This window comes from Melopsittacus undulatus, chromosome 1 (assembly GCF_012275295.1).
Source record: "Melopsittacus undulatus isolate bMelUnd1 chromosome 1, bMelUnd1.mat.Z, whole genome shotgun sequence".
NCBI classification, from domain to species: domain Eukaryota; kingdom Metazoa; phylum Chordata; class Aves; order Psittaciformes; family Psittaculidae; genus Melopsittacus; species Melopsittacus undulatus.
This window is the reverse complement of record NC_047527.1, coordinates 13,798,972-13,820,968: the sequence shown is the minus strand read 5'-3', so window position 1 is coordinate 13,820,968 and position 21,997 is coordinate 13,798,972. Positions and strand designations below refer to the sequence as shown.

The following is a 21,997-nucleotide window of genomic DNA, read 5'->3' as shown; positions in this document are numbered from 1 at the left end:
GTAGTCTCCAGCATTATCTGCACTTTACAAGATTGCAGACTGTTCCTTAAAGTCTGAATCAGACGAGATTCTCTGCCACCTGGTGTACACATGGCAAAATGATGTGAACTGTTTTCTACCTTACAGCACTGTTCAGAGGTTTGCTCAGTCAGAGAGGAAGTAACTGCATTCTGTAAATTCATCCATCTATGCCAATATGCAAAAGCTATGATGTCCTGAAGCATCAGGAGGAAATGACAAGATGGAAGACTGATGTTATTTCTACATAAAACTTTAAAAGTCCTTTCAATTGTTACCTGAAATTATGGTTTTGGACTGACGAGTAAACTGGCAATGGTATCAAAGCTGAAAATATATTTCATGCACAAATTAAAGATTGCTAACATTTCTGACAAAATCTGCCCGTTTTTAATTCCCTTCTTACTGAGGAGTTTTGTCATTTAGCATAAGTGACAAGAGAAAACAGTTGTTTCACCTTACGCAATGCTGAAAACGTGAAACGACAGAGACCAAGTGCCCATGATTCTTGCATTAATAGATTATAAAACACAAAAGTATTATGTGAACTGAAAATTAGCTGAATATTCAAATTCAGAACACAAAGAGCTGATCTGACACCAGGGTGAGACAGAAACAATTCGGCTGGTGCTGCTTGGATTTCACAGAGAAAGCTCTCTTTAATCTTGACTTTCTCAAACCTCAAAAAACTGTTTTCTTTCATGCCAAAATTTGCACAACATAAACAATTACTCACTTCACTTGGCCTTCACTTCCTATGAGCAAACACTCTCTCAAGTCACAGATGCTGCAGCAAGTCTTCACAAAGAAATAATTATAGTGGCTTTAAATACAGAATTTTCTATTTTAATTGAATTCTCTTACTAAGGGAGTAAGAATTATTTAAAATATTTTAACTTTTATAAAAAAAAGGTAAGAAAGATTCAATTAAATTAATAACTTTTCCTACATACTTTATGTATTCTTTTAGAAATGAACATTTAAGTAAACCAAAAGCTTTATAAAAGCAAGAAAACGTTTATACACAAAACCTTAAAACTTCATTTTTTTTTTATTTGCTACACACCACAGGAAAGACTAAAGATGCAAACCATATTCTTTTAAATAAATAGGTTGCCAAGAACCATCTTAATTTCATACTTACTAGTTCAACAGACTACTGAAAAAAAACATGCAAAAGGTAACTATTTCTATAACATCAGAAACAAAACCTGACGGCTAATCTGTGTCTTGTTCAAAACAACTGATATATCTAATTCAGCTGCAAGGGTACAAAGGACATCATCACTAAACTTGCCATAGCAAATTAGAACTTGGAAGAGATGATAAGGTGATTTGATATAAAGACTACTACAAACCACTATGGTTTCCAGAAGCAGTTCTTCATGAAGAAAGGCAGAGGAAACCCACTGATGATTTTTTTAGGGTCCAATTCTAGAGTTTTTAGCATTTCTGTTTGTAATCCTGCCTTAAGAGCAGAGATGCTGTATTTAATCAAAACTTGGCTATTACCATCATGCTCAATACCCAGTTGTGACCAGGTATGTCCATGGAAAAAATACACATCTGATACTTTGTATACCATGGAATACTTTCTAAATCATGTAATACAACATACAGAAAAGAGGTATACCAGTTTCTCATTAAGAATATTTGGTGACCTCTGTCTTTCATAACTATGAATAACACAGGAATTATGAAATACAGAGACCTTCTATTAAGTTCTAACAGTGATGTGAAAACCTGCAGTAATAAAAACCACAGGCCACTACAGCCCTCTGAGAGACAGTATTTCACTTTGCATGCATTGTTCTCGAATTTCATTCACTGTTCTTAAAAACGGTAATATGGAAAAAGGATGCTGTTCCACTATACACTAGAATGCTAAACAAAACCTCACTTTCTCCACAAAATGACAGAATCCTCTCTCCTGATCCCTTTCTTAACATAATGGAGTACTCACTCTGATAATTTTAAATGCTGCACCTTCCTCACATCTTCCAGCAGTTATTCAGGATAAAGTTACTACAGAATCACAGAATGGCTGAGATTGGAAAGGACCTGTGGACATGATGTGGTCCAATCCCTCTGCTCGAGCAGGGCCACCTAAAGCCAGTTGCCCAGGAACATGTCTAGACGGTTTGTGGATCTCTCCAAGGATGGAGACTCCATAAATTCTCTGGGCAAACTGTCCCAGGCCTCAGTCACCCTCACAGTAAAACTCTTGCATAAGTGATGAATAAAGGAATACAGTGCCATATGCAAACAGTTCAAATCCAAGGATACATAATTTAGGATAAAAAGTAGTACCTGAATTTCAGTAACTCAACAACAATTCAATAATTTTAATACTCTAGTTTACAGTCAGAGAGACTAAGTCAGATTTAACCTGAAAGCTAAAATGGGCTAAGAAATACCTCAAAGGCTCTCTTCAATTAATGACTATTAAGGTAATGGATAGACAATCTCTTATAGATCCACTTCATTTGAGAATGCCACTGTTACTCGCAAATCTAACCAGCACAACTGTAAGAACTCTCTGGAGTTCGCTTCAGAATAAGACTAGCTAGTTCCTATCTGCCTTCATCAGCTATGTGAGCTAACAAAGTTGATGCCACCTCTAAAGCTGCTTACTAAGCCCTCTCCATCTTTTCAGCTAGCAAATCTCTTGGAGCAATCACTGTCCAAGAGGACACAACAAACAGCTGGAGGACGGCATCTTAATTTAGTAGTCTAATAATTAACCTGATACAGTCACATGATTTGCCTTCTTTTATTTGTTTCAAAGTAATAAGTTAATTATACATAAGGCTACCTAGACATACTGAATAAAATCAGAAGCAACTTTTACAAAAACTTGTTAGGAAAACATAAAATATTCCCCAAAACTTTGATACCATATGACTATTCTTATGCTTAAAAATAAGAAGCAAGAAAAACAATCATCCAATCTGACATTGCACATCATGAAAATCACTGAGACTACTACCGATATCCACCACTTTTTCACCATAAAAAAGTTTCACATACTTCTACAAAACTGTAATATAAAGAAATTCTAAAAAATAATAGCACAGAGTCAAAATTATTGCCAAAATTCTCTCCCAGAATTTAGTCCTGATACCAGAAGTTACCATTAGGAAATCACCAGCTAAAACTTGCCAGTACAGTAAAACAGGTCATGCTTGACAGCAACATAATACACTGTTATCTGCAAACTTTTAAAAACAACACTTACTGTTTTGACTCATGGTGACAAACCTCCAGTGTTGGATCATTGTAGATGAAAGCTGCTTCTAAATCATTGACTCTTACTCTGTAAATCCGGCACTGTTTACTGTTCAGCTTGATCCTATTCAAGTTTGCAACCGTGGGAAATATTGTCAGTTCCACATAACCCTATGAAAACACAAGCCAAAACCTGCTATAAAATCTTTAACAACTCACAAAGTGTATAAACTTATTAATGCATTTCAAAGGAAAATTGTCAGTAAGAAAAATATTTTTTCATTTTAAAAGGAAATTGGTTTGCCCTTTTAGAATAGTCTAGAAAACACTCTGTGTCATACCATTGAACAGGTGGATTTTCCTGGCTATGAAGCAAAATAAAATAAAAAAAGGCATCACCGACAATCATGAGACATGATTTAGTGCAAGGTGTCCCTGCCCATAGCAGGGGGGTTGGAACTAGAAGCTCCTTTCCAACCCTAACTATTCTATGATTCTGTGCCTGTTTTAGTGGTAATGACCTGGCTCTAATGACTAGACTTCAAGTTACTGGCATCACTATGTTCTTCATCATTATGTTTTCCATCACTATGTTTTGGTATCTCAGCTCAAGATGATTTTTAAACCTCGGCAGAATCCATTCAGTCAAGTACTGAAATTCAAAAAAAAGCCACAATGACTTCAGGCCTGAAATCATGGCAGTCTCTTCAAAGCCCCAGTGAACCCACATTCAAGCTACCAGAACTCTATAAACCCAACCCCTGACATCAGCTAACCCAGTGCTGAACAACAGTTTTGAATAGCAGATTGCTCTGTAACACTATTTACAATGCAATGCCTTCTTTCAGAAAGCTTTTCCTTACAGAGATTAAAGTGTTCACAAAGTACTTTATTTAAAAATGGTGTACCGAGGAGTGCCAGACTTCAAAGATTAGAAGATATAAAACATAAACAAGCTGAAGAACATAATTAGCTTGTGTGTGAAGTTATTTCCCCTAAAAGCATGAAGAAACCCCAGACATTTAATTTCTATTTTTACATTTTATTAAAAAATACTTACTACAACAGACTTTCTCTGAAAATTTATGTTGTTGATACAAACTACTTGGTGAGTTGTGCTGGAAAAAAATGAAAAAAAAATTAAATAAGTTTTACACAAACAAAAGCATTTAAAATAACATTTTAACACTTTTTTTTTAATAGAGACCTCATACAGGGTGTATGTACATATAGATAAATGCTGTGTATAGCATGTACTTCATAGAATCACAAAATGGTTTGGATTGGTTCTGTAAGTATTCACAACTGTCAAAATCTCTTACATGGTCCAAAATAAATAATGAATGGAAGCTGCACAGAAGGTCAGAAAAGTTTCAGTAAAATCAAATATAGCATCACACCAGGATTCTAGCGATACCGGAAGGTAACAGCATCACTTTCGAACATCATCTACCAGCACGTAAAAAACTTGTATTATTAAAGGCACAGAATCAAGTTCTAACACTTTACTGACATACAGTATTACAATTTGCAAGCAGCTATAATGCCTGCAATGAGATGCCTATAGAAAATTTACCTGGTGAATTGATTCTAAAGTCATTTATGCAAGCAGGTACTATACATAACACATTGCAGTACGGTCTTTTACAATTTCATATCATAAGAATTTCTTGCTTTAAATAATGGTTATATATTAACCAAGATAGGTATTTTAAACAAGTCAAATGCATTTGCTTAGATTTTGAATGACATATTAGAACTCCTGGTAAATAAAACTCAATTTTAAAAAGGAAGATAAAATAGTAATTCTAACCTTTATAAATCTCTGGAAGTTATTTTTATATCTTTTCTGTAGTAGGTGGCATTTTCACCACACTTTGCAGTAATGTTACTTCATTACTAAAGGTACAACATTGTCATGATTTATTTTTCATGCCACCATCTCACATTATATGTACATAATCATGTACCCTGTGCATTAAAAATCGACTTTGCTTCAGCCAGGCAAGCTCAATAAAAAACCTACGCGAGAATGATAACATATAGCATCCAAGATGGATTCAGATATTACCTACATGCTAATATGTATATGAGAACAAGAGTCATTCTATTTATAAATTGTGTTATGGATTTCTAAAGAAATCAAGGAGCCATAAACAGAAATACATAAATATCCATTGAAAACCCCAATCAACTGCTTTAGAATTTGGTTACAACCAAAACAATCCATGTGCAAAAATAACCATTTGTTTAACAAAGCTGCCTGTTGCAAACGCAATAATTTTTTACAAATACGTATATATAAGCCCTTAAGTCAAAAGGGTTTGACAGAGCAGTAGGGATAAGACACAGCAACACAGTCTGCTGTGTTGATAATGTGTGGAAATCTCTAAGGTTTGAAGAGCACAATGTACATATCTTTATCAAACTACATGGTTGACAGACTCACCATCCATGAGTGAGCTATTTACATAAAATACACCTACAACACACATTTTCTGAATGTAAACTATATCATAAGCAGCAGTTCCAGCCTCCTCAGATAAACAGTTATGGATCAGCCTGTGGCCTGTTTCAGTGTGAACTGGTCTCAAATATAGCAACTTAAAAATAAAATAATAAATGGATACTTATAATTTATAAGGTCTTGGGCTCTCAAATCCTTTGTCGCCTTTCTTCCTATTCATCCTGAACAGCAGCACTAGACACACACTGCTGACTGTCAGAATGGCATCAGCATCATCCTCGATCGATATGTCCTTTGATTTTCCCCAGTGTCAAGTCGTACTTCATCACTCATCTAGCCAGTGGATCTGCGGCTCCCACCAGTCAGGCATCTTCAGCTCGGATTAGCACCATAGTTACAGCACAAACCACATGCAGTTTTCTATTTAACCTTTTACGATAACAGAACGCTACCCCTCCCCAATGGGGGTACGGTACCAGTCCAGCGGCGCTGCGTGCTCCCTTTCCGGAGAGGCTACGACAAATAACCGGCTCAACGGACAGCGGAGATGGGCGCTACTCAGTCAGGAAGGCCGCGGCTGGGCAAGCACAGCCAAAGGGTCCCCGATCCGGGACAGCCGGCTGAGGTCGCACCCTCCGCTGGCAGGCAGGGCCAAGGGACGACTGTGGGATGGCCGAGGAGCGCAAGCTGAGCCGCAAAGCCCCCTGCGTCCCTGCCTTATTGTCGCTGCTGGCGGCGGCTGTGCCGGCGGCTCTCACTGCTCGGCTCGGCTCGGTAAGGTGCGGGTGGGGCCCGGCCAGCATGGAGGGCGGGAGCGGAGCACCGGCGCTGAGCGAAGTTCCCCCCTCAGGAACGCTCCCGCCCGGCCTCGCCGGCGGGCTCTCCCTCAGCGGCGGTCGCCATCTTGTGAGCAACCTTTGACACCTAGCAGTTGAAAGGTCACAGCCGATTTAAAGGAGCTTTAGTTCTTTAGGAACAGGAAACGCTCTGGATCCCTGTTTTCCAGACGGGTGGAATAACGGTGGCACAGGCAGCAGTGGCGGAAAATAGAAATAAAGAAGAAAATGCCCTCGCAAGAAAATCCAAGTCTCTCGGGGACGGGTCATATCCCTATGCGCATGCGCGCTGAGCGCCTCCAGCGCAGGGGCGGTAGGTGCGGGGCACCGGTGCACATGCGCAGGCCTTGCGTGGGGCGGGGCAGGGTTTCGCCGCCGGGGAGCGAGCCGGCGGTGTGAGCGGCTGGCGGCCGGCAAACGGCAGTCGTCATCTAGATCACCCTCTGGGGTTCCGTTCAGGTGCAGCAGTGCCTCAGCTCTCCCCGACGGTTGTGGCCGTAAAGCTGCTGTGAACTGGGACCTTCCGCCAGGCCTGCGTCTGGGCCCGCTGCTGACGGCTTAAACAAACGTGGGGTTCCCACCGCCTGCGGTTGCCAGCGTGAAGCTGTGGTCACCGACACTCGGGTTTACGTTAGCGCACACATAAACTACAGCCGAAGTGCTATGGGGCAGGGCTCGCATCCAACACGGGCTCACTGGAGGATACTAAGACACATCGTACAATTCATCATGTACACATCTTGAGTCCCACAGCCTCCTTCAAGAGAAACTGTCACATTATGGTCCTGAGGAGCGGCCTGTGGGGTGGGTGGCGAGCAAGCTGACCAGCCACAGCAAGACATAAGGGTGAATTGCTCCTTGTCTAGCTGATTATTTAGTAGTGTGACCCCCAGGGACCAGTATTGGGTCCAAGACTGTTTAATATTCTCATGAATTATCTGGACAATGAATCACCTGTACCTATGGTTGCCTAAAGTTTGGCAGCCATGAATGAAGTAGGGAAATAGACACTTTCAATGGATGAGTAGGAGAGGGTGGAAGAGTGGGCTAATAAGAACCTCATTAAGTTCAGCAAGTATGAGCATAAGGTCCTGCCCCTCAGTATTTCTTCTCACCCTGCATTAGGTATGCCAGCAGCTCCAAGGCTTTGATATACCTTACATGTAACTTCAGTACAGCAAATGCTTTTTGTATACAAGCCCCATACAATTAAGTTTTTTAAAAATATATGAAAAATGTCTAGTATTAAACTCTGGTTCACTGACATGTAAACAATTCCTTTAATGATTACAAGGCACTCCACATAATGACAGTATCATAAAAAAAATCCTATTTCATTACTTTACACAGTAATATTTCACCTAAGTTTTCAAGGCACATTTTGTATGTGCAGTTATTTGTCACAGCAAAGTAAAAAATCCTATTACAAAGTTTTGTAAGGTTTCTTTAAAAAGCAAAGGTAATCTTCTGTAAAACGAATTTTACCTCAGGTACATTCTAATGGCAGTTCAGAGGAAGCTCATAACAAGATGGACAACTGTTCACTCATACCTTCACTCTTGATTGCAGTTTGGTTTTTTGCAACATGTAAAAAGGCAGCCTGGCAAGTGTTAAAAGTACCAACAGCTTGTGCCAGTGTTATTCACAAATGTGACCATTAAAAGAACCACCTTCCAAAATTAGGATAAGTGCAGTCTCAAGAATAATTTGTTCACAAACTTGTCAAGGTCTGCAGTATTCAACATGTCAACACTGATATGCAATCTTAATCTTTAGGAATGCTGACTAATGGGCAAAAGGCGAAACATTCTATTTTGCTGTTGAAATCAACTGATTCAATTATCATCAAGGATGTTTTAATTTTTAGTGTCAGACTTCAGTTTATGGATATTTCTACGATAGATAACTGAAGTATGTATAAGAAGTAGTTCAACTCCTGGCATAACTACAGACAGAAAGGAAACAGAAGGGGAAACAAGGGAAGGAGAGGGCAAAGGCTGCTGACACTGTAGTTTCTTAGAAGAGGCAAATGCCCTCATGTTCTACTTAGCTGAGCAGAAAGCAGAATTCATTCAAGAGGCTTAGCTGCTTAAACTCAAGAACATTATATGATATTGGTTGACAACTCCTTTCCCCAGAAAGTAACAATAAATAACATTTGCTGTTACTCCATTCAGTATTCTCAGTTCTTAAAACAGTATTTGTTTGGAGATGGGTCTTCTAGAATTGTAAACTTTAACACCATTCTGCATTGAGCAACGAGCGTATTTTGTCAGAAGAACCCCAGTGGTCTGCTTCTCTGCACACAAGTCTCTATAGAGGAAATAAAGCAGATGACATTGGCATTAGAGATACTCTCATACAAAACAAATCCATGAAATACTTGTAAATATAACAAGAAACTGTATCAGGATATTGGAAGAAAAAAACCCACAAAACTGTAACTGTCACATAATGCTTCAAATTACCTCAAGTTTAGAACTTGGCTTTGACATTTAAGTTACTGGCAAAACTACATTATTTACTCCAGAAACAAAGATTTTGGTTTTTATAGGGAGTTGGTTGTTTTTTATTATTACTGTTCTCTAAAGGTTTTCTATCTAGCAAAACAGTTAGCTTTGAACTACTTAATTAGAGTAAATTTAGAGACACTCATTCCAGGAGTCTGATGCAGTTACTTCTGGGTTACCATCTAGATCTGCTCATGTGTACCCTGGCTGAGTATTCCAGACAGCACTGGAATGTGAGTCTTAAAAGAAGGAAGGACACAGCATAGGAAGCATATATAATTCTTGTGTTGTAAATCTGGAGACTGTTTACGGATGTCAGGAGGTTTATCCTTTAAGTGTGCCTCAATCAATAGGACCTGCCTCCAACAGTATGCAACTTTAAATCCAACAAATATAGCTACAGTTCCCATAGGTAGGGATTCTATTCATACAGAATCCATAGTCATTTACAATGGGAAGTATAGTGTCTGAGGCAATCATAGCTGACAAGTCAGCTATGCAAAAAGGGAAGAATATAACACTACTTTTAATAAATATATCCTATGATTCTATGATCTTTACTGTATGTAAGGGGTAATATCCGGTTCCGTCCACTTTTCCCGTATGCTGAATAAGCTGTTGAATCTTTCCTGATTTCCTTCAGGTAAGTCTTCTACTTTTAGCAGAAAGATGGTCTCTGGTCTTGAGCTTCTATCCACAAGAGCCAAGCCCTGTAGATCAGCATCAGAGAGGAAATGTTACATAAAGGCAAAACAATTAAAATTCCTTCTTCCTGGCAATAATCTGTGCAAGTTGCCCTTAAACATCCAGAGCCTTCTAAAACTGCACTGTGAAAGGCAAAGTGAAAAAGTATCATAAAGGTGCTGTCCTACAGGCAGTGTTTATCACTTCCTCTATGACAAGAAAAGAAGGGGAAATCCACTGAGTTCCAGCACCTCTTTGCCTCCTCAAGCAAAAGAATTTTCACAGTGCTTGCTACTCTGTTGGCTGCCACCCCAGTCTGCCCCACAACAGCTTCAGTTTCTGTTCTAGTTACATTTACAGATAGCAACAGCTAAAACTTTTCTCCGAACAGTGAAACATGCCAGACTCACAGAAAGTGCAGTTGTCCAGATTCCAGACCACTGGCACTCATAGAGGATGTGTATAAGCAGTACTTTAAAGCTGACACAAATAACACATCCACAACCATTAATTGATAAAATGTATGTATGACAGAAGGCAGGTAACGGCGTACTTGTGAAAGAACCCATACTTCATGTTTTTACCTGAAGCTGATCAAGCCTTGTTGTCATCCCTTCAGGGACACTTTGTTGCCAGACTTCTTGAAACTCTGATAAATTGAATTTAACTGCGTTTTGCAAAAGCATTTGTGCTATAGCTCTGCATATTTTATCTTCATGCATTTCAAAGTAAACCTCCCCTGCTGAGAAACAAAAAACAGGTTATCTTGGGTTTTCGCCTTTTGATAAAAGAACAGAATAAAGCCTCATGTTTTCATTCTGCTCTATAGTCTTCTACAAACCAAGTACTCTGTTTTTTCTTTTCCTCAGGGAGAATCTGACTATTACTTTGGACAAATGATCGTATCTTCTCATTCTCAAGTGCAAAATATTGTGTGTGTGCAGCACTGCCCCAGCTACAAGTATTAATTCATGTCAATAAATGTATTTGCCCTCCATCTTTTCAACTTGCACAGTAACACTTCTTCGTACATCTTTCATTCCTATTTCAGAATTACTTGTATTAAAGTGCTTGCTGCCTGCAGCTGCACAATTCAACAAAACTTTCATGTCCTTTATCACCTTTAAATTATCATTATTCCCTTCATCAACTCATTATATTTTGTTTCACACTGATTTGACTAAAATTCTCTGAATGACATCAGGCTTAAACACTTACTTTGACTTTTTCAGCCATCTTCCAGCAAACTTGTTTCTTGTACAACCTGTCTGAATATACTAAGATTATAATTTGTGTCACTCCAACTACTTTCTTTTCTCTTGAAAAGTTGAGTGCAACTCCTACTATAGCTAAAGGTGAGCTGAAAGCAACTGTGGGGAAGAAATGAGATTAAGGCACAGAAATATTCCGTCTGTATGTGGGATGGGCAATGGAGATTCAATCAATACAATCAGTGGGTCTTGTGGTGCAGTTCAAGGGACTAAAGGCAGATGTCTACTTCAGGCAGGCTTAATTCAGGGAGATCCATGTGCCAGTCACTATTTACAATAGCACAATTGCTATTTGTTTAATTGCTTAAACATCTGAGACCTCCTACAGGAGATTCCACCTATGTTTTACTGGTCATCTGTGTTTAGTCACAAAATTATACACCTAATAAATGACTCCCAGTACTTCTGTTAGTTTCTGATTTTTCCCCAGTGTCTCATACAGTTTAATAGTCCTTTTTCCTATGAAACTTTCTCTAACCATTTTACTCAGTTTCAGCTCACTCTTGACTCCCTCCTTTTATTGACATTGTAGCAAATTTATTTGTTTGGGCCATCCTCAGAATCTGCATTCACTCATCTATAACCATTTCCTTTATGCAAAATTAAAATACACATGCTTTCCCAAACTTACCATCGTCAAAATATTTCCTTCCATAGCTTAGAAGAATGTGTTCTATCATCTCTCTGGGGAAAAAAAAAAAGAAAAATATCAGAAATTAAGTTTTAAAACTGTTTGTTAGACACTATAGAAACAGTTACCAAGAAAATGAAGAAACAGGTATTGGGGGGCAGGGGTGTGTGTGTGTGTGTGTGTGTCAAGGATAATTGAGGATGTGACATCTTCATGCCTGAAATGAACAAATTCCTAAAAACTTAGAAGCAAAAGAGAACAAAAGGGGACAAAAAGGACAGATAGAAATTAATGCTGTGTGCTGTCATCAAAGGCCTCTTCCACCTTCTAGTTTTAAGTAACAGAGACTAAAAGGCATAAGGAGAATAAGGAAGAGGGACTCTTGCAGTGTCACTTCTTTGTAAATAGAAAGAATTGTTTCAGAAGTAGTGTGGCTGGCAAGGCCAGGGCAGTGATCATCCCCTGTACTCAGCACTGGTGATGTCACCTCAAATCCTGTGTTTCAGTTCTGGGTCCCCGACTATAAGAGAGACATTGAGCTGCTGGAGCAGGTTCAGAGAAGGACAGTGAAGGCGGTGAAGGGTCTGGAGCACAAGTGTGATGGGGAATGGCTGAGGGAAGTGGGGTTGTTTAGTCTGGAAAAGAGAAGGCTTGGGAGACTATCACTTCTACAACTACCTGAAAGGAGGTTGTCATGAGGTGGAGGTTGGTCTCTTTTTTCTCAGGTAAAAAGCAATATGACAGGAGGAAATGATCTTAAGTTGTGCCAAGAGAGGTTTAGATTGGTAATAGGAATTGTTTCCAGAGGGGTTATCAAGCATTAGAACAGGCTGCCCAGGGCAGTGATGGAATCACCATCCCTGGAGGTATTTAAAAACACATGCAGATGTGTCCCTTAGGAACATGGCTTAGTGGTGGACTTGGCAGTGCTCAGTTAACCTTTGGACTTGATGATCTTAAAGGTCTTTTTCCAACCTAAATTATTCTGTGATTCTACCGCAAGTCACAAATTTGGCAGTTAATTATCACTTACTGAATAGTAGGCATTTTTCTAGAACTCTGTCATAACATTACAGCATAACTGCAGACACTAATACTAAAGCAAGATTTCTTTTTCAGCCAAAGCCAAATAAATAGCAAATGCTACATAGTGTAAACTTTAAACCTGTTTGAATGGCAGTCTTCAATTATTTCATGACTCCAAACAGCAGTACAATAAATTCAACTCTTACAATCTGGATTTATTACAGCAGAAAACATGCCACATTTCATATGTATACAAGAAGTAAACTAAACTTTTTTGGCTAGCTATAGCTTCAGAACAAGTACTTCAAGTATCTACAGTTGTAAGACCATAATTCTAAGAAACAGTAATTATTGTAGTTAATGAATAATGATTGTAAACAACTTTAAGTACTAAATGTAAAGGCTTACGTGGGCTCTAGAGATCCAAGTTCCTCAAGGCAGGTACGTAAAGGAACCTTCTTTAAAGACCAGGACTCTGAGTCTATTAGCTGAATCACATGATTCAAGAGTTTCATCTCATAGTCAAATTCCAGAATTCTCCAATATCCTGCCAAATAGAAAACCACAAATCAAGACTTAGGAGAACATTAATACCTTAATTCTGTTCCCCTGTACATATATATTACAAGAGTCTGGACATTTAGATCACACCTTAACAAAGTACAGCAGCAACATTCTGTCTTTTTCAGGATTAAAACTTGGAAACAGAACAGAATAGTAAAAGCAGTTGTAAAGGAGAAAGAAGTTAAATAATCTCAATTATTCATAACTATGTAGATTAACTTCCACAATACCAAGACACTACAAATTCCATACAAAGATGAATCAGACCTGGAAAAAACCGTAATTCATCCAGGCATAGAACTGTATGAAAGGAAGTGGCTGCACTAGCCCTGAAAAGTGACAGCTCAGGTCCATCCTAGTACACAGAAACGTAGATGTGACAAAGCATAGATGAGGTACAAAGGTGCTGTGCAGCTGTACATGACAAGGAAAGGCTCCATGAGATCCTCTCCTACCTAACGGGACAGTACAAATGACCACAAGTCTTTCCAGTAGTGCTCACTGATGGAACAGGAGGCAAAAAAGCGCCAGCTGCAACAAGGGAAATCCCAGCTAGTTACTCCCTTGCAGAGGGTCTAACACAGGAACAGCCTGGACAAAGCTGTCCATACTTGGAAATACTCAGAACAGAACCAGCTAAGGTTGCATGCAGCCATGCCATAAAGGAGGGGTTTGGAGCTGGTAACCTCCAGAGCTCAATTCTGCCCTATATTATTCAGTGACTCCAGGACTACTGTCACCTTATGTCAAAGTGAGGGTTTGGATTTGGCCAAGTAAAGGATGAGTAGGACCTGTCCCAAGGTGAGACACTTGCTCTAGTCTTGCCTCACATGGTAGGAAGACCCCTGAGATAAAAAGTAGTCTGGCATGAAGAAAGAGCTATGAAAGGACTAGGGTTACCCAAGGATTAGCTATCTTTATAACTGCAGACACTGTAGAATTCTTCATCCATGAAGAGGGCAAGCAGCCAAAAAAATATTCATGCTATGGGTGGGATACTCTGATGGCAGTGTTTGTAGCAGTATAGAAGGAATTATCCTGGGAACTGCCAGACTGATCAGTGCCTGCTTGGTTTTATCCCTTAGATCAGCTTCACAGTAGAGGGGAACATAGGAGCTATGGAAGCAGACCTCAGTGCTTTGAAGTAACTTGAACCTTGAAAGACAAGGATGTTAAATGGGCCTCAGAAAAAGGAGACACATATTTTGGTTAAAAAAGCAGGGTTGGCTCCTCATAAGCAATAATATTCTTTAAAATAATACCTTCAATTTTGCGGGCATCTATCACCTGCAAATGGTGCAGTATTTCTTCTTCGCTTGCTTGAATCAGACTTAACAAATCTTCTGTTGTATACTGCAGTAAGAGGAAATAAAAGAAATAAACATGTTATCCTTATTCATGCTTTGCTTCAGCAAAGCATGCTAAATGTATTGTAAGATATAATGAAGAGTAATGTCCCCCTGCCTGCATACTCCAAGTTTTGTAGCATTTACCTCATTCTGAAACCTTTCCTGTAACTTACATTTTCTCAAAGAGTTATTCAGTATAAAAGCCAGTCTAACTACAGGGAAGTCTTTGTGCCATGCACAAGTAATACACCTGTATTCCTAGCGCACAAGTAGGCATCTTAAGTAAAGTATCCCAGGAAGACTGAAAAGTAAATGTGTTCTGTCTTTCTTAAATCACTTATTTTAACCTGTGAGATACAAAGAAAAGGCAAACCAAAAAGCATTCATCCCTTTTGGACAGATGTGAGAACTCCACCCTAGTACCTCCACTGAGGGAAAGACTCCTCCAGCATGACCTCAACAGATATGTGTTTTGGTGCCTGGTAACCAATTAGCAGACATGTAGCACAGCCCTACCCACAATATACACAGCTCCTTGCAGAACAGTTACTTGGAGAGATGAGAGGGTGCTGTAGATACTGTCTGTGGTAAAGTTTTAGGAGATATAGGAGGAACAGAAGGTATCATGAGGAATGAAGTAAAAGGAAAGAACAGACTTAAATCCATAGGAAACAGGGCTTCATAAATTCTTTTATTCACCTTGCAGCCTTTTAAATCAACTTTAATATTAAAATTTTGTTGATTATACTGTAAGAATAGTTCTATCAGAACAGAAAAAATTAGAGTTAAGTACCTGAGATCCATTAGACTATGGGAACACCTATGGAATAAATTAATACTAAGTTTGGAACAGCCACATGTTAAAAAAAACATTTAATAAATACAGGAAGGTCTCTGCTTTTTGCAGTACCATTCCTATTAAACATCATCAGGCTAAGCAGTATTGAACTCACAAGAGTATTTCAGCAAGGGACGACCATATTGTACAGTACTTAAACACTGCTAGTAACTGAGACTGAACATATCCCAAGAGTCATTTATTTTCAAATAACCACTGGCAGGATAAGAACAGTCTATATTTATCAGCTATATCTAGTTTTCTCCAGTAAGTTGATATAGGAAATACATTCTCCTTCAAAATAAACAGAGTCCTCAAACTAGGCACTAATGTCTGGGGAGACACTGACATGTTTTTATAATAGTTGTTCAGTATTAGCAATAAATATCATTCCATATGACACTCCCCCTCCACGTTTCTAGTCTTTGTTAGTGTTTGTACTTTCTGGACACTTTAACCCCTTTTCCCTCTGCCATCCCCTATTCTGTTGTATGTCCCTCTACACCTAGACCAGAGTAGACAGGAGAAGGCAGTGCTGGGGGAAAAAGATTCTGAAACTGTTCAGAAATTAGTCTGTTAATAGTTCAGAAAAAGAGAGGCAGCATTTCTCTCTAAGGGAGAAAAGTACCATCTATGTTTGTACATCCAAGCACAGATGGTTTGCTGGTATCAGCTTCAACCAAGCCTCAACATAAAATACTTTGCAGCAGCCATTTCTGGTTTTAAAGTCAAAACTAACAAAACACCAGGATTTTTATCAGCCTTTTATCTGAGATCACATGCTGCACAGTCCATGGCTTTCCATTACTCTTTAGATCCTAAACTGAATTTTCTGGAAACAGAAAAGGGCAGCAGGACAGGATTTTGTGTTTTCCTTTCTTTAGTGTCAGTCTTATTCTCTGCCACATGCCATCCTTATCATGCATCTCCTTTCATGTAGTATGCAACTCCTTGCTTCTGCTTCACATAATGAATTACTGACTAGCAAATGATTTCCACATGGGTATTTTCCTTTCTTGTAATGTCAGTCTTACTCTCTGCCACATATCACCCTTATCATGCATCTCCTTGCATCTAGTATGCAACTCCTTGCTTCTCCTTCACATAATGAATTACTGATTGGCAAATGGGTGTCCTTCACCCTCATACATGACACGTCAGACATTCAACCCAAGGAAGGAAAGACTGCATTACACCTTAGTGGCTATATAACTTTCAAGGAATTTAGAAAAGTTTCTAGAAACTGTCTTCAAGAAACTTCCCAATTGAAAAGGGAAATCCCCAGTCTCTTTCAGTGTCTTTCCTTTTCCTCTCTTTGCTAAAAACCCCAAAAGGTTGCTTACCTGCCACTCAGCAGAAGTGCTAGTAATCACCAATTTGTACAGACTTAAAAAAATTAACTCAAAGCAGCACTGTGAAACATGGGACGAAAGGCATTTTTCTAGTTAAGAATATATTTTCACTTTAATTTGTCCATTAAAAATTACAAGAAGGTAATTCACGTAGCTGACTGACCTTTGAAAATGTCGAAGCCTGATCTTTCTGACTATCTGGCCCTCCATAGGGATTTTGCATTAAAAGCTTTCTCAGTTTCTTCAGTTTTGGTCGGCATCTCCTTAATTCCCAATAGTTATTGGAGAAACCAGCGATCTACAAGAAAAAGTAAAGACTCTTAAAAACATTTTAATATAGCATTCGGATTCAAATGCTTACCAAAAAGTATCAGCAAAATGTGGTAATCTAGTCACTGAGAACAAGTGCTTCAGAAGGTAAAATACAAGAAGTTATAGAGAGTAAGAAAGCAGAGAATTAAAACAAACAAATAAAAGCCCAGAAAGACACACCTGTGAATGAATAATATTACAAGATGCTTGATCTGCATTCAGCTGTTCTGGAGTTTTGCAACCAGGAACAAACAGCAGCATATTTGAGGTATCCGCTATTTTCATGTCATAGGTTTTATCCTTACTGCACAACACTGCTTGTTCATCCTTTTCACCACGGATTACTAGGCTGGAACAGAAACAGCACAAAAATAAAAATGTATTTTTACCGCTCTTTCAGAATGAATACTATTAAACCTGTCTGATATTTTTTCTTATTTATAAATTGGTAAGGAAGTTATAAGCTGCAGTTCTACTTGGTAACAGCAGTCACAGTGTACCAAAATATAAAGATGTAATTGTCAATTAATCTAAAATATCTTAACTCTATGTTTTCTCTTTTCCTTTTCGAGTTTTCCCTCTCTGAAAGACAATTCAAGGTATTTAAGCAGATCAATTCTGAATCACCTCATCTGCCTGTTCACACAACCCTCCCAAGCACGGATTAAGTGTTGTTTAAAGCCTGAACTAGTTCAGTGATCTTTGAAATTAGATGACAACTACAGTTGTTCTTTAATGTGGACTGAAACTGGCTAAATATGAAACAATAAAGTAAACACAAATTCTGTCTTGTGCAGCACCTGCCAGATAATCCCTTCTCAATAACATACATGTTTTCTTGCAAATAATTCCAAGCAGGAAAGAAAACCATCTTCTAGAGCATTTCAGGACAAATAATACAAACCCCCCTCCCCAGCTCACATACCTGATTAAAAAGAGATTCTTAATGAGGACATTGTAATACCACAGTAGAGGAACGTTCAGGTCTTCCCAACTCTCTGAGGCTATTCTTGTTATAAAGAGTTCTACTATTGTCTCATTTAAGTGTTTTTATTATGTCACTGGCATTGCAGCAAAGGCAAGGTTTCTAAAACCGTATCAAAAACTTACCTAGAATCTGCTCTAGTCCAGAGTTAGATGCCAGGCAACCACCCCATGAAAAGCCTATGCTAACACTGTAGCTTCTTTGCTGTTTGTCTCAGAGGCACCCTGCCATCCACCCGACCTCAACAGCTCCAGCTGGAAAATCTCACTCATAGAATCATAGAATAGGGTTGGAAAGGACCTTAAGATCATCCCATGTGCAGGGACACCTCACACTAAACCATATCACCCAAGGCTTCATTCAACCTGGCCCTGAGCACTGTCAGGGATGGAGCATTCACAACCTTCCTGGGCAACCCATTCCAGTACCTCACCACCCCAACAGTAAAGTATTTCTTCCTTAGATCCAGTCTAAACCTCTGCTGTTTAAGTTTCAACCCGTTACCCCTTGTCCTATCACTACAGTCCCTAATGAAGAGTCCCTCCCCAGCATCCCTGTAGGCCGCCTTCAGATACTGGAAGGCTGCTGTGAAGTCTCCACGCAGCCTTCTCTTCTCCAGCCTGAACAGCCCCAACTTTCTCAGCCTGTCTTCATATGGGAGGTGCTCCAGTCCCCTGATCATCCTCGTGGCCCTCCTCTGGACTTGTTCCAACAGTTCCATGTCCTTTCTATGTTGAGGGACTTCTAAAGACATCATATCCTTTCCTAAACCAAAAGTGTTTGGCCCCTGTATTCATATACCTGATAAGAAACTCTTTTCAGTTTTGGCTAAATGTCTCCTTAGAAGCAATTTTTCCATACGTAAATAAATGAATAAACAGAACGCTTCTTAGGTGTTACTAGTGTAGTTTTCCGTGTAACAGAGCCAGGTTTAAGGGGCAGTTACATCGTTACGCAAACTCTTTTAGAGGAATAGAAGTCTGGAAAAGGCCACGTTTAAAAGCTGTCAGTTACAGATGGAACAGCACAGGCTGCAGCTCTGCCCCATCCTCACGCACAGAGGCCCGAACTCTAAGTGTGGAAAGCTCCCGCCTCCCGCCGCGGGGCGGGCTTGCCCCGGTCCCTCCGCCTAGCTCGGGTCGCTGTCCCGGCCACCGCGGCCGCTGGGCCCCAAGAGATGACGGGGTGGAAGCTGTCACCACCGGCAGGCCGCGCCGCAGCGGACAAGTACCTGCACCCCGCCTCGATCTCCGCGCAGAGGCCCGGTTCCAGCTGCAGCAGGCAGCACTCTCCGGCGGCCGCCTGCGGCCCGAAGCTGAGGCAATGCACGACCGGCAGCAGCTCCGCCGGGTTCACCTTGGCCGTCTGCAGCGTCGCGTCCACTTCCGCGCGGCTCCGCATGGCTCCGCCAGGCCGGCCCGTTCCGAACCCCGCGCTCAACGTTACCCCGCCCCACTCCGAGGCGGAGCCTGTCGCGGCAAGGGGCGGGACGGCGCGGGAGGCGGGCGCAGGCTTTGGGTTGATTCTCTGGTTGACTGCCATTCGCCTGGCCGTGTTCAGCGGGGCGGGCGGCAGCTCCCTGGTATAAAATACAACAAATCCAGGCCCAGTGTATGAGTCCCTACCCAGCTCTGATAGAGGCAGCACCTTCTGGGTACTTCTTTAACACCACTGCATGGGAGCAAGAGTGGAGAGAGGGAGGCCGGCTGCCCGAGCCACCGTTGTCGTGTGGAAGTGAGTGGAAGGCACCCACCAGCATCGCCCATCTCTGCTTCTCCTATCACCACAGCTGCGGGATAGCCTAACCGAGGGCAAGTACCTCGACAGCGATCGTTGGCACATGGTCCCTTAGGAAAGCCTCTGCGTAGTCCCCATGAAGGGGTTAGTGCTGTGGCCTGGCCTAGGGTATGGCAGGGGTGAGTAAAAACCACAGGCAGGTGTGATTAATCCTGAAACTGAAGAAGAAGCTGGCTGGGATACAGAAATTAAAGATGATGTGATTGAGGAATGTAACAAACATGGAGCAGTTATTCACATCTATGTAGACAAGAAATCAGCTCAGGTATGCCTGGTTCCTGACTTACTAGACTGGAGATGAGCTGCTGTGTGGTATATAAAACCACAACTAGTCTTTGACAGGCTGAGAAAATTGGGGCTGTTCAGCCTGGAGAAGAGAAGGCTGCATGGAGACCTCATAGCAGCCTTCCAGTATTTGAAGGGGGCTATAGGGATGCTGGGGAGGCACTATTCATTAGGGACTGCAGTGATAGGACAAGGGGTAACAGGTTGAAACTTAAACAGCAGGGATCTAGACTGGATATAAGGAAGAAATTCTTTACTGTAAGGGTGGTGAGGTACTGGAATGGGTTGCCCAGGGAGGTAGTGAATGCTCCATCCCTGGCAGTGTTCAAGACCAGGTTGGATGAAGCCTTGGGTGATATGGTTTAGTGTGAGGTGTCCCTGCCCATGGCAGGGGGGTTGGAACTAGATGATCTTAAGGTCCTTTCCAATCCTAACTATTCTATGATTCTATGTTTCTATGTTTATTACCATGGAAATAGTCTACAGCTCAGAGGTTCAAGAGGAAATCTACTGACATTCTTAAACCATAAGAGAAACATGAAGCAGAGGTTCAGAAGACAACAGCTGGGTACCACTGGGAATCAGTCCTCCGCAAGGATGCATCTTCCCTGTCTTGTCCGGTTCCCCCAAATGCCAGAGTTCTTGCTGCTAATGCACCTAGCTGCCCTAGCAGACAGCTAGGACTAACACAGGCTAACAGCTAACAAATAGGCATTAGCTAACAAATAATTACTTTGCACTCCAAAGTTGTGCCTATCAGTTGCTGAGTCTGTGTTTGGTATAAACCTGCACTGAATGATCCAGACAAGGAGGTTGGACCATATTCGTGCTGGAACCAGAAGCAGGAGCTGTTGGGATGGGGTTGGCTTGGCTCGGTACCAAGCCCAGCAGAGAGCAAAAGTTGCTGTATGTGACTGAATCAGGCATCTGCCTTCAGAAGGTCCTTGAAGAACTGGAACTGGCTTTGGAGAAAGCTTTGAAGTTACAAGGCAGTTACCTTTATCACATGTGCAGGGGCTTGTTCAAAGACAGCCATCTACTGTATCTTTGCACTTTATTTCAGTTATTGGAAGGTGGAAATAAGAGTTGTGTACCCAGGAAAACTGAGGTACTCTGACTTTAGCTGCTTCTGCTAATGTGTAGGTGCAAACTGATATGTGTACAACCTTATTTGAGACTGTTACATTTTACTTTAGTGTAAATCTGTACCTGAACCCCTCAGAGGTAAACCAGAAAAGTCACTGTTCTACCAAGTAAATGCTACTAGCTGCTTAAATAGTAGCTTCATTATGCTGGATTTAATTTGTACCTTAATCTGTGCAATTTTCCAGTGACCTTGCATGCCTGCTTCTTCTCCTTCCTCCTTTTCATTCTGTGGAATAAAAAAGTGAGATTCTGATACAGCCAAGGAACTGAATCCAAAACATGAATTCACAGGGTTTGTATCTGAAGAGCTCTGCCTCACAACAAAAACACAGTGAGAAGGAAAATCACTGAATGGTATTCAAGAGTTGGCACAGTTCTATGGTCAGGAATATTTGTACCAGTTACTAGTTTTTCCAACCAGTTTTGTTTGTCCTAGTAGTTCTGGTTGTAAATATTTCTTAGCTTGTTTCCTAAGGAGCAGAAGCATGTATGCTTGTGCTGCCTGCCATCTTTCTCTGCCTGTCCTTCACAACTCTGGAAGCTGCTGCTCAAGGTCAGGGAAATTTGGCAAGTAAAGTCCCTAGATGTTTTGTGGAAAGTGATGGCTGGACAATAACTTGGTGCCCTTACTTACGGGAAAGCAGCTCCGATCCATTCTGAGAGGCAGCAGGGAACAGGCCTATCAGCAAAAACATGGA

General features: G+C 40.7%; 2 protein-coding genes across 5 annotated transcripts in view; both read right to left on the bottom strand.

The window, feature by feature from the left end:
* The window catches only part of TAF2 (TATA-box binding protein associated factor 2), a 62,002-nt gene extending 55,201 nt beyond the window's left edge, over positions 1-6,801 (bottom strand). For all 3 annotated transcript variants that reach the window (XM_034061440.1, XM_034061447.1, XM_034061446.1), the window contains exons 1-3: positions 5,881-6,801; positions 4,307-4,361; positions 3,257-3,417 (exon numbers count right to left, since the gene is read on the bottom strand). In XM_034061440.1, the coding sequence (XP_033917331.1) occupies positions 3,257-3,417; positions 4,307-4,361; positions 5,881-5,933 (269 nt within the window). In that variant the 5' untranslated portion in view covers positions 5,934-6,801. The remainder of the gene's footprint in view (positions 1-3,256; positions 3,418-4,306; positions 4,362-5,880) is intronic.
* A 1,004-nt stretch (positions 6,802-7,805) lies between these two features.
* DSCC1 (DNA replication and sister chromatid cohesion 1) lies at positions 7,806-19,507 on the bottom strand. 2 transcript variants are annotated; one of them, XM_034063132.1, is made up of 9 exons: positions 19,303-19,507; positions 17,267-17,435; positions 16,938-17,072; positions 14,498-14,588; positions 13,080-13,218; positions 11,646-11,698; positions 10,328-10,485; positions 9,621-9,769; positions 7,806-8,862 (listed from the first exon to the last, which is right to left on the bottom strand). In XM_034063132.1, the coding sequence occupies exons 1-9, from the start codon at positions 19,470-19,472 to the stop codon at positions 8,739-8,741; spliced, it is 1,188 nt and encodes a 395-aa protein (XP_033919023.1). In that variant the 5' UTR covers positions 19,473-19,507; the 3' UTR covers positions 7,806-8,738. The 2 variants fall into 2 exon arrangements, with proteins under 2 accessions (XP_033919023.1, XP_033919024.1); XM_034063133.1 differs by having other exon boundaries at positions 10,328-10,482.
* Between the last annotated feature and the right edge of the window lie 2,490 nt (positions 19,508-21,997).

Coding starts and splice junctions, on each gene's coding strand:
- DSCC1 (XM_034063132.1), bottom strand. CDS start 19,472: ATGCGGAGCCGCGCGGAAGTGGACGCGACGCTGCAGACGGCCAAGGTG. Junction 17,436..19,302: donor GAGATCGAGGCGGGGTGCAG/GTACTTGTCCGC, acceptor TTTCTGTTCCAG/CCTAGTAATCCGTGGTGAAA. Junction 17,073..17,266: donor GTAATATTATTCATTCACAG/GTGTGTCTTTCT, acceptor TTTTTCTTGTAG/ATCGCTGGTTTCTCCAATAA.